The sequence below is a fragment of the Lytechinus pictus genome, chromosome 14 (genome assembly GCF_037042905.1).
Source record: "Lytechinus pictus isolate F3 Inbred chromosome 14, Lp3.0, whole genome shotgun sequence".
NCBI classification, from domain to species: Eukaryota; Metazoa; Echinodermata; class Echinoidea; order Temnopleuroida; family Toxopneustidae; genus Lytechinus; species Lytechinus pictus.
In genome coordinates, this window is record NC_087258.1 from 12,837,994 (window position 1) to 12,851,149 (window position 13,156).

The 13,156-nt window shown below is 35.4% G+C and overlaps 1 protein-coding gene across 4 annotated transcripts in view; it reads right to left on the reverse strand.

The window, feature by feature from the left end:
* The window catches only part of LOC129276614 (ubiquitin carboxyl-terminal hydrolase 5-like), a 32,421-nt gene extending 23,338 nt beyond the window's left edge, over positions 1 to 9,083 (reverse strand). For 2 of the 4 annotated variants that reach the window (XR_010295679.1, XM_054913001.2), the window contains exons 1-7: positions 8,940 to 9,083; positions 7,230 to 7,284; positions 6,172 to 6,293; positions 4,623 to 4,717; positions 3,821 to 4,056; positions 911 to 1,005; positions 100 to 236 (exon numbers count right to left, since the gene is read on the reverse strand). Coding sequence is in view for 2 of the 4 variants with exons in the window: in XM_054913001.2 (XP_054768976.2) it covers positions 100 to 236; positions 911 to 1,005; positions 3,821 to 4,056; positions 4,623 to 4,717; positions 6,172 to 6,293; positions 7,230 to 7,284; positions 8,940 to 9,038 (839 nt within the window). In the remaining 2 variants the exon portion in view is untranslated. Of the gene's footprint in view, positions 1 to 99; positions 237 to 910; positions 1,006 to 3,820; positions 4,180 to 4,622; positions 4,718 to 6,171; positions 6,294 to 7,229; positions 7,285 to 8,939 lie in introns of all 4 variants that reach the window. The other 2 variants (XR_010295678.1, XM_064109397.1) reach the window with 1 other exon arrangement.
* Between the last annotated feature and the right edge of the window lie 4,073 nt (positions 9,084 to 13,156).

The window sequence follows — 13,156 nt, forward strand, 5'->3', positions numbered from 1 at the left end:
TCATCGCCACCACCACCACCACCACAACCACCATGATCATGATCATCATCACCATCATCATCATATTAAAGCCACAATATGAAGTATAAATATTCTCACCTATTGCCCATGTTTTTTAGTCCAGTTAGACCAGGTCCAAACAGAGGCTTGAGTTGGCAGCCTGATTCCTGGATGGTATCCCATTCAGCTACTCTCATATTCAGATCTATCTCTAGTTCGGTCATCGTCTTGTCAGTCTGAACATTAAGATAAAGGTTATGAATGCATTAAGCTCTAATATTTTTACTACAATACTTACTTCATACTCTGTGTCCATATATATATATAGAAAAGACATAACTTTTCTTCACAAAGTATTAAACTTGATTGTTTTTTCTATGGTGCAAGAGTGTAATCCATCTCCTTTGTAATATCACCATATTGATTCCAAATGAGCAAGATGAGATGGTCACACTCCAACATATCATTATATGGATACACTATGCACAGTGTACAGTAAAGGACACATGAAGAACCCATCGGACCGATGGCTATAATATCCTATCCATAGGACCAAGACCTACAGTCTCCATACCCATCATGTTGATACCAAAGTGAGCTAGATGAGAGGGTAGATGGGATCATTACCCATAGCCATATCATCTCCATCATATGAATACACATCCACAGTATGTAACACATAAAGAACCCATGGAACCTACTGTCATAAGATCCTATCCATAGGACCAAGACCTACAGTCTCCATACCCATCATGTTGATACCAAAGTGAGCGAGACGAGAGGCTAGATGGGATCATTACCAGTAGCCATATCATCTCCATCATATAAATACTCATCTACAGTTTGTAACACATAAAGAACCCATGGAACCTACTGTCATAATAATCCTATCCAAAGGACCAAGACCTACCTTCTCCATGCTCATCATATTGATACCAAAGTGAGCTAGATGAGAAGCTAGGTAGGGGTCATCCACCATCTCGTCTTCATCATATGAATACACATCTGCATAGGTAAATAAGTAAAATAAAAACGAACAATTACGTGTTTACAATAACAAATACATTGTGTCCATCTTCTTTGTAACAGTACCATTCAATTTAACAAAACAAGCATTGTAATGTACATGTAGATTTATTTCAAAGAACTTTCTGGCAATATACATCAAGAAATTTTTGTAATTTTCCCTTATTTCTAATTAAGTATATTTGTGAGGTGAAACTTCATTGGATTTGCTTTCAGGTAAGTTATAGTACATGTACTTGTCAAATGAAATATTTCATCTCAGACTTGCAGAAGCTCGATAAAATGTCAGCTTTCATACAGAAGTGTAGAATTACTTTTAAATATGGAGTGGTATACAAATAGCGAATAGGCATGAGTGCGATGGTGCGAGATTTTGAAAGAAAGATGCTCTATTCTAACGCCTCGTTGAATAGAGCGTCTCTTTCTTTCACCGAATGCGAAATCACGCACCATTGCACGAATAAGAATATTCGCTATTTGTGTTGTACAACGCCTCAGAATTTAGCAAAAATATATTTTAAAAAAGAAGAGTTTATCCCTGTAGTAATCCCCATAGTAATCTATGAAAAGGGATAAAAAATACTGAAAGCGAAAAGCAAAATCCCACAAGCGCACATGACCTTGGGCAGCATTGCTCATTAATTAGTCAGCAGGCTTAAACGCATATTGCAACTTCATTCTTACTGAGCGCAATGAATTAAATCATATAGTGACGTCACCTCCTAAAGCCGTGCAACGGTACATTTTGGAAGGTACGTCTTTTGTGCAACGATACGAATGTTTGACATTCAGCCTCCCATTCGCTCGCATACAACAAGCTAAGTAGGCGTTGTACAATATACTTTCATGTATAGTTAGCATTCATTTAAGCATGGAGATGAAAAGGAAAAAGTACCATCTCCCTCATTTCATTTAAAGCCATGTTTGATGCAGCATGGATAAAATATGTCAGGCATGTGTTTCATTGACCTTGAAGAAGTGTGTGGAAATCAGCAAAATGTTGATTTAAAAATTGTCAAATTCTGAGGTTTTTCACATTTCAAAACTGTTATAATACATTATTTCACCCAATTTCAGGGCATGACAAAAGGCTTTGAGATATATTTTGTCAGACCTGCCAACCTCTGGGAATGAAAAATTGTATTCTGTGATAAAAAAGTGTATTTTTCCCCCCAAAAGTGCATTTCATAATAAAATGCGCACTCGCTCCTCGCGGCGCTCAAGCTGCATGCAAGCTAAAATGCGCACTGCTCTTGCAGATGAAAAAAAACACATGTAAACATGTGTTTATCTCACCCTGGTTTTAACAAAATGATTGAAAAAAAAACAAGTTACCTGAAATTACATTGATCTAATAACCATATTTGTGTAAGTTTTATGAAATAGAGACATATAGAGATGATTTTTCTCAATAAATTATGATTTTGTATTTAAAAAAAATGTACTGCCGTATTTTGGTTGCAAAAACGTACTAAATACGCCAAAAACGTACTGGTTGGCAGGTCTGTTTTGTGATCAAATAAAATTCGAATATTTGCAATTATCTCTTTTTAACACAAATCATTTTCAGTTTTCCCATAAAACTGGCGGCATCACAAGTCACCAACATAGGCTACAGTGCACCTGTGTATTCTTTTGTTCTTCTTAAGAAATCGAAAGATGAATGAATGAATTTGCATTTCGTCACTCCATTCTTTTTAACTCCATGATTTAAGTTTTGTATCTTGTTACAAAAAAAAGAGAGCATATGCAAATGTCATATAATACTTCATGAAAATCAATAATAATAATTTTTCATTGTAAACAAGACAACTGCTTTAGCAGGCACTTCCATTTATAATCTGGAAATCTATTTTTTTATTAAAGAGGAAATATATTTTACTGTATCCTGATTAATTCTTTATAGATACAGGATGTCACACAAATAGGAAGGAAGGAAGCATGTATGTTTTCTCAACATGGTTTGATTATTTCAAATGGTTTCTTTCTTTCTCATTAGCAACTTGTTCTTCTAGGATCTCAGTATGATACAAAATAATTTAGACATACATTCTTGTGTATTAATTCATTACATTCTAGATTTTTTTTCATCTAGTTCTGTTACAAAAAAGGAGCATATGCAAGTGTAATATATTTGTAATATTTCAGGAAAATCATATTTATTATAAATTTTCATTGTAAACAATTAGTAAACTGCTTTAGCAGGCACTTCCATGTATAATCTGAAAATCTATTTCTTCATTAAAGGGGCAATATATTTCACTGTATCCTGACTAATTCTTTATAGATACACACAAAGAGGAAGGAAGGAAGCATGTATGTTTTCTCAACATCGTTTGATTGTTTCAAATGATTGCTTTCTTTCTCATTGGCAACTTGTTCTTCTTTGTTCTCCTAGGATCTCAGTATGATACAAAAGAATTTAGACATATATTCTCGTGTATTGATTAATTACATTCTACATGTAGATGTTTTTTTTTATAGATGTGAATAATAGTAAAGTTGCATGCAGATTAAACACTCACTGCTTCACAGGACAAATACAGATTACAAACAACAACAAAAACAATAATTAGTGTAGGTTTGTAGAGCGCACACACCGTCTACTCCACTTGGAGTGATGGTACCTAGTTAAACAGCTGAGGAATACTCCGTCTGGCCCATGAACCAACTAGAGGTTTTCACCTATGTTATAAGCTACTGAAATCCTTGCATCCGATTGGCTCAGCACATTTGTCACTGAATATCGTTGACAAGATACTTCATGAGACCCTCCGCTGTTAAACAGACCTACCTGCTCCATTTGGAGTTATGGTGCCTAGTTTGACAGCTAAGGGATACTTGGTCTGCTGGTAGTATTCAAGAGCATGGTTATTGCCTCCCGTTCCGTCAAAGTAGCGCCTTCCGCAGAGAATGGAGCCATCGGTTAGATTCATCCAAAGGTTGTCTTTAAGATCACACATGATACATTGCCAACCTTTAGGGGGAACTTTTACACCGTTGTCCAGTTGCTTGAGATTAGCAGCGTGTCTAGAACCAAATAAGTAAGACTTTAGCCATCGAACAGATTCATCCATAGTTGCCTTTACGATCACACATATGCTGCCAACCAATATCACAACACTATCCAGTTTCTTTGGATTAGCAACATGTCTAGAAAGAAAATATTCAATTAAATATTCAACAAAACATTCATGAAAATAAAATGTAACATTTGCACAGCTAAAGCCATAATCATCAATGATAAGGAGGAATGCCCTTAAGATTATAATTTCATTTTCAGTGAAGGCAACACTTCCAATTTGCCATTTAGTCTAATTACCCAATACATTTTATCCCCCAATGTCTTGTCCTCTTTTGTTGATTAATAATTAGGTAAGCAACTGGACCCATTTACCTTTTGTCCAAAATTTCCAGATTGGATATACCTATTGTGATACCAAAAGATATTAAACAAAAAGGCTAGAAACCTTCCAAAATTCATACAGAATAACAATAACTGTGAGTAGATTCCTGAATCAGTGATGCAAAATAAATGCATCTATCAGCATCAGAAGTATGTTTGAGGTTGGCTATTTACTCTTGATTCTACTTACTTGGAGACGATCTTTGCTTCTCCATCCCAAGCTTGAATTTGTTCCACTTTAGAAGCAGATGTAGCAGACAGAATACCAGCAACAGATAGCTGGACCTAAAACACAAAATGACAATAATCATCAATTGATATAAGGAGCTCTCCATCCTTGGCTCTCTTCAAATCAAAATTAAAAACATATCTCTTTAGTTAAGAAAATTTCCTGTGTAGACATAAGTAAAAAGAGCTCTGAACAAGCGCAGCTAAATATATCCATATAAAAGCTGCGCTATAAAAATTAATGTTTATTATTATTATTAATAATAAGTAACAATTATCATCACTTATATATTACTATATGTATTGATCTGACTCTATCTAGAATGCAAACAATTTAAATTCTTAAATATTTGTTATAAACATACACAAAATACGTAGTACACAACAACCATATTTGTGAAAAGCCGGTTTGCCATTTGCTATGTAATATTGCAAAACTTCATAACTTTGTTACTTTTCATCCCTCATTATGATTACATTTATTCCATTGTTTTTCTTGTCATTTTCCTCTACTTTAATTTGAATTAACATGATATTAGGGTAGATGTAACATCTAATAGGTTATATAATGAATAAATAAGCTGATGCAATGCTATACTGGATGAATTTAACCCCCCCCCCTCAATAAAATAGACAGGAGTGCTAATAAAATACAACTCATAACCTTGTGACTCTCAAGAAGGAATTGCTATTATCAAAGTTTTTAGGCAATGAAAAGATATTAGGGAAATGAGAACAGGACGCAATGGGAGATAAATAAGATAAAATCCGTCTAAAGCAGGATGTTTAACCTAACTTTTTAACCAACTCATGTCCATGCTGACTAGTCATATGGTCAATTGTTTTATTTCCAGCCCATTTCTAATAGGAACCAGATGTCCTCATAAAGCCTTTGGGTACGAGGAACTTTGGAATAGACCGTAACTTGTTAATAATGAAAATATACTGTCGCTGAGGTGGCAACCTGAACTACAATTTCATGATTTTGGGGGAAATCCCTTTTATGTTGCAGTGACGAGGTAATCTATCAAGTGAGGTTCTGTTAAAATCCATGGGGCTCATAACTCAAAGCTTTTGGAATGATAATACAATCAATTTTCACGCTTAATTGTACATAATAATCGATGTAAATCTAAAGTGAAATCAGACCTATGATCAAACACTAAGCTTTGTGTAACCCGGCTAAGTTCTCTTGAAAGAAAAAAAAAGATACATAAATAGGTTACAGTCCACACACTTAGAACTAAACTATGCTGGGAGAGGAGGGGCACAGTGGCATATGTCTATACTGTGCAGATGAACCAATGTGAAATCTAAAATTTTTAATATTACAGGGGAGCGTTTCATCAACATTTTTGTCCGACAAGATGTCAGATCTGACAACTTTGATTGGTCCGAGAAGCACTGTGTTACTACGGTAATTTGCAAATCAAACAGAACTTGTTGGATAAAACGTCTGACAAGTCCTTTCATGAAACGCTCCCAAGATCAGTGGTCTATAGCTAGCTGACCTTCTCGGGGAGATCGGCATTGGGAAGAGGAATCTCGGTGAAGTCAGGCAGGATGACAACTGAGTTGTGTTCTTCATACTCATACTGGTTTTCATCCTCTACATCAAAACCACCTTGCATTCCTGGACAGAAAGAAGGAAAATATTATGAATCAAATTAAATTAAATTCTTTCCACTTTTATAAACATACATGTACGTACGTATACTAACAAGAAATACAGAATTTAAAAAGTGTGGTTCCTAAAAAGAGTAAAGCTTGTAGAAAATTAGGCTCCCATCGGGAGAAGTATATGTGACTATTGTATGTGATATTTATATAATATTGACTGGCCTTGAGGGGAATAGAATATTGACCCAAGTTTTTAGACGAGGGCAATATACTTCTTTTAGGGCAATATGGTTCTTTTAAGGGCAATATATTTCATGCTCCCCCCAAAAAAAGCCAGACAATATTTTTATTTGTATCCAAATCAGACATCTAGAGCAAAAATCATGAAAATTGAGATATTTCACCCTCTAAGAATGGGAATCTATTTTGTCGTATTGAGCAGACTGGCCTCTGAACTGGGGACACGGTATCCAGTGTTGTCTCATCTTGATTACTGTACATGTACCGGTATATGTTGATGCGCGGTTCAATAGGACGCGTATAAGGATGCATATCCAGATGTTAGCTCTGCCTTATTGCCTGCTACATTTCCACGCATTTTCTCATTGACTTTCCTGAGCGGGCAATAATTTGGGTCCGTGGATAAAGAATTGGAAACTTATTGACCAACTATTTGATCACAGTCATAAGCAGGCAATGATGTACTAAAGTTGCCCTGCTCAGATGTCTGATATGGTTAATAATACGTATTATACACAATTGTCTTTTTGGCTAAGTACTTTGCTTAAATTTGGCTAGATAAAGTAAAATACAAACTCATATTCAGATCACTTCTAATAGAAGTAATCTGAATACGAGTTGAAGCATTTTGCTAACCCCAAAATACTTAGTAAAATACTTACACCATTTATACTTATAAATACCATCTCAGTTCAATGTCATAGCTTACCTATGGCAAGTCTCGTTGGCTTCTCTTTCTCTTTCTCTTCCTCTGTTTTTGGTTTCTGAAAAAGAAATGAAAAACAGAATCGGTCAATCCTTAAACATATTTTTAAGAATGAGTGTAATATTTCAAATCCTTCGAAAACTTTAACTGTTACATCCAAGATAAAAAATTATTAGGCATCCTTGAATCAATTATCCATATTCATTTATTCATTCCCGCATTCCTTCATTCACTTACACCATAAAGACATCCTTTTATTGTGTATTAATCACATTATACATGTACCAATTCTTTCATTTAATCACATTTTATTAATGATTTTTATTAACAAGTGGAACGCCTCTGGCAGTCTCGCCTGCATTACGCGATTTAATATAGCAGCAGTGCTAACTTTGAAAACTACTATAAAATAATCATTCACAAAAACTCCATTCATATAATGACATAATACCACGTTCATTGACCATAAATGACATTTGAATGGTGACTTAAGACTTGTCAACTACATCCATGTCCACATTTCATTCACTCTATCTATAAACTTTCAAAGTTATGATGGCAATTCAACAATTACCCCAACATGGCCTAAGTTTATTGACCTTAACTGACCTTTGACCTTGGTTTTGTGATCTGAAACTCACAGGGGATGTTCAGTGATACTTGATTACTCTTATATCCCAAGTTTTATGAACTAGATCCATAAACTTTCAGAGTTAGGATGGTAATTTAACAAATACCCCCAACACGGCCAAAGTTCATTGACCTTTAATGACCTTTGACCATGGTCATGTGACCTGAAACTCGTACAGGATGTTCAGTGATACTTGATTACTCTTATGTCCAAGTTTTACGAACTAAATCCGTAAACTTTCAGAGTTAGGATGGTAATTTAACAAATACCCCCAACACGGCCAAAGTTCATTGACCTTAAATGACCATTGACCATGGTCATGTGACCTGAAACTCGCACATGATGTTTGCTAATACTTGATTAACCTTATGTCCAAGTTTCATGAACTAGATCCATAAATTTTCAAAGTTATGATAGTAATTCAACAAATACCCCCAACTTGACCAAAGTTCATTGACCCTAAATGACCTTTGACCTTGGTCACGTGACCTGAAACTCGAGCAGGATGTTCACTAATACTTGATTAACCTTATGCCTAAGTTACATGAACTAGGTCCATATACTTTCTAAGTTATGATGTCATTTCAAAAACTTAACCTTCGGTTAAGATTTTGAAAATAATTCTCCCAACATGGTCAAAGTTCATTGACCCTAAATGACCTTTGACCTTGGTCATGTGACCTGAAACTCAGGCAGGATGTTCACTAATACTTGATTAACCTTATGCCTAAGTTACATGAACTAGGTCCATATACTTTCTAAGTTATGATGTCATTTCAAAAACTTAACCTTAGGTTAAGATTTGATGTTGACGCCGCCGTCGCCGTCGGAAAAGCGGCGCCTATAGTCTCGCTCTGCTATGCAGGCGAGACAAAAACTACTAGTATTGGGGGGAAGGGGTAAGAAAGAAAAGACGCTTGTTTGAAACGGAGGCTGAATTGAGATGCTTCTATAAAATACACAATGTCTACTTGGAAGGAGCCTCATGAATCAGCATTCCAAAATACATTATTGATGTGCATGGACACACATCATTGAAGTTATCAAGTTTTAATTCCAAATGAGGAATAGTTTAAAGTTACCTTCTTTTTGATGGTCTTGAGGTGCAGATACACAGGGTTGTTGGTGCGTTCATAGTGCCTCCGAACATAGTCCTTCCCAAAACCAAGAAATGTATTCATACACACAAACAATCCGGTCTCACTTTCCTGTAAAGCAAATAAAAAGAAAATAATAATGCAAAATGAAACAAGTACTGCATCCTTCAAAATATGCAAGAAAACTTCCCTACTGAGCATCATGCTATTCACAGTAATACCAATATTTTTTATATTTTTTTTCTTCTGTTTTTTGTTTTTTGTTTTTTTTACAATAAACTTATTGTCAGGGTGAAATTCTCCTTTAAATGATGGACTGACCATATCTTCCCAGCAAGACCAACAAGTCCAGACCAAGTCCAAGCCTTTTTTTTTTAAATAATTCTGTTTTTATTATGTTTTATCATGCTGGATTGAACTGGATCTTGAATTGTTTGTAACTTGATAATATTGTGCCTTTTTCTGAAAATTTCTATCATTATACCGTAGATTATTATTCTGATATTGAGTTTAATACATACATTTTGTCACAAAATGTTCCTCCCAAGGTTATGTGACTCAAGAGTCAAGGTGGTTGATTGTTCAATCATGTTTCATCATTTGGAAACTGGATTTGCTTTTGAAAGTGGAATATCGATGTTAACTTTTTTAAATTAAAATGCAAAATCTATGGTGTTTATATTTTTTCTTTTGTAGAAAAAAATATATATGGAAACTTTTCAATCATGTGTCATTATTTGGTGACTGGATTTGCTTTTGAAAGGGGAATATCATAAATGTTGACTTTTTAATTAAAATGCAAAAATTATGTTGTTGTTGTTTTCACTCTTGTAAGAAAATACATGAAAACTCAGAGGAAAGAATATTTCATTTCCACATTGGTCTAGGTCCTCTATTTATTAATCTTTTTTTCTATTTTATTTTTTATTTTTTCCTTTTCTTTTTTTTTCATGAGGGGTGCAGGTGGGGGTTGTGTTTATTACTGGAAAATGGGGATGGGATTTATACAATCTTTTGTGTCACTTTTGTTTAGAGCTTTGATGTCTGAATTTGTTGTTATTTATTTAGAGCTTTGATATCTGTTTTTTTCTGGTTGTTTTTTGTTTGGTTTTGAAAGATATAGACCACTCTTTTCCTTTTTTGTCTTCAACTAATAATTTGGTGCCTTTCAAGTTTATTAATGGGAAGATTGGTAAGTTTGGATTGTGAAGTTTTGTTGTTTTGTTTCATAATAGTATGGAAGTATGTCTACATTTATGTGCAGTGATTTCACACTAGAATCTGAATTTATTTATTTTTCTTTAAAAAAGAGCTCAAACAGGGCATTCATAATATGTATACAAATCAAAGAAATGCATTAAAAAGTAATAAATATATTAAAGCTTAATTTTTATGTATCTTTGATACTTGTAATGAATTGCATACAATACTACATACATATGTAACACTCAGCTGCTCATCCCTCCTGAAGAAATTGTAATCAAATGCCAGTCAGACCGCAGCTCGCGCGATAATGAGCATTTTCACGAAGATTTATTCAGCAGCCCTTTAGCGGTCTCCAAGGAAAACGTGCGATCAATTTGGCTTGATTTTCCCAGTGAATTGGAGTGGCTGAAGTTATAGCTCTGTACTGGTCGCTAACTTCAGTTTACGTCGAAACAAATTGTGGTAAGTTATTCTCAAGACCTTCATCTACATTTTGATATATAATTTTCCATATTTCGACATTTTCAACCTACCATTTTTACCTCTTTATTTGATGCTTATTTTAGTAATATTTTAACTGCGATTTTGTAGTCGGAATTTCACTTTTGGTTCCTGACTGCTACATAACCAAATTGTTTCGATCAGAGTTTTTTAGAAAGAAAAGTCACTGTTCAAAATATGTCAGAACCAATTTGACGCAAACTCACGTTATATTTTTATTTTAGAGAAAGTGATACCCTAAAAATCAAGAAATTTACGTTTTACCCGGAAGTAACCTTCTCGTTCACTTTACGATGGCGCGAAATAATGCAAAAATTACGTTCGTCGCGGGTTGGTAGAATTTTGCCTTTGGTCCCATACGTTGAAACTTCTGTAATGATGACAGATGGCTCGCATTATTTATGTGACTGGACGGTGGACCCCCGGGGGGGGGGGGGGGGGGCACTCAGTATATAATGCATAGTGGGTATGTGCCGCAGAGGGGACCCCCATTTTTACACTCAAATTTCCGTTCCAAGGCATAGCATTTTTGTCTTATTGAGAAAAAAAAAAGAAAGCATCTCCAAAGCATAGCATTTTCTAATTTTTCTTCTTATCGAGAAAAAAGAAGAAATCCGCTCCAAAGCTTTGCATATTTTCCGTTACGCCGTTCCGGCCGCATTGATCTGCTACAATGAGCCGCAATTTTGGTGAAAAGCGGCCGCAAAGCGCTGTTCGACCATCGCCTCTGCGCTAGCGCACCCAGCCTCCGTGCCGCCGGGCTAGCTGCATGCACGTATACCCGTTCCATAGGGATGCATACACACTCACACGCAGGCGACCCGTTCCAAGGACCCCCGTTTTCACAAACATTTGTAGTTCCGAAGCCCGTTTTGAGGACCCTCGTTTTTACAAGGAGCCCGCTCCAAGGCCCCCTTTTTGTCTCGCCCGCGGCACATACCTATTACTATTTTGGTCTTAATATAAACGAAGCTCAATAAGTAGATCTCTTGTAAAGTTTTATTTAATGATTATCAGGTTTCCGAATTCCATCAAGTTTTTATAGATTGAGATATTTCTTGATTTATGTTCAAAATTGTTAACCTTTTTTCTTAATTAGTCGGAGTTAATTGAGTCCCATGATGATTTTTGCCCCAGGCTGCGGTTAAGAATGAAATGATGATTAGCTTAGACAGTCTACTCTATAGTATATAAACAGTTTAAATTCAAACTAAAAAGTCTGGTACTACCGTACTCAGTAGTATTTATAAACCATTTTGTTCAAATAAAAAAATTGTGGCTGTCGCAGACAGTATTATTAGTTTCTTGACTTTAATACATAACAAGTGGAACGCCTCTGGCAGTCTCGCCTGCATTACGCAATTTAACATAGCAGCAGTGCTAACTTTGAAAACTACTATAAAATAATCATTCACAAAAACACCATTCATATAATGATATAATACCACGTTCATTGACCATAGATGACATTTGAACGGTGACTTAAGACTTGTCAACTACACCCATGTCCACATTTCATTCACTCTATCCATAAACTTTCAAAGTTATGATGGCACTTCAACAATTACCCCAACATGGCCTAAGTTTATTGACCTTAACTGACCTTTGACTTGGTTTTGTGACCTGAAACTCACAGGGGATGTTCAGTGATGCTTGATTACTCTTATATCCCAAGTTTTATGAACTAGATCCATAAACTTTCAGAGTTAGGATGGTAATTTAACATATACGCCCAAAACGGCCAAAGTTCATTGACCTTAAATGACCATTGACCAAGGTCATGTGACCTGAAACTCACACAGGATATTCAGTGGTACTTGATTAACCTAATGTCCAAGTTTCATGAACTAAATCCATAAATTTTCAAAGTTATGATGGTAATTCAACAAATACCCCCAACTTGGCCAAAGTTCATTGACCCTAAATGACCTTTGACCTTGGTCATGTGACCTGAAACTCAGGCAGGATGTTCACTAATACTTGATTAACCTTATGCCCAAGTTTCATGAACTAGGTCCATATACTTTCTAAGTTATGATGTCATTTCAAAAACTTAACCTTCGGTTAAGATTTTGAAAATAATTTTCCCAACATGGTCTAAGTTCATTGACCCTAAATGACCTTTGACCTTGGTCATGTGACCTGAAACTCAGGCAGGATGTTCAGTAATACTTGATTAACCTTATGTCCAAGTTTCATGAACTAGGTCCATATACTTTCTAAGTTATGATGTCATTTCAAAAACTTAACCTTAGGTTAAGATTTGATGTTGACGCCGCCGTCGCCGTCGTCGCCGTTGGAAAAGCGGCGCCTATAGTCTCGCTCTGCTATGCAGGCGAGACAAAAATAATTCATACTTTGAATGATTATTTAGTAATTTAGACTATTTCTCTCTTTTTTTTCTCTCTTCTACACACAGATCTGCACACTTGCTGACTCTGGTCTCTGCTCTCTACTTCATTCTGGGAGATTACATCATGTACTATTACATACAT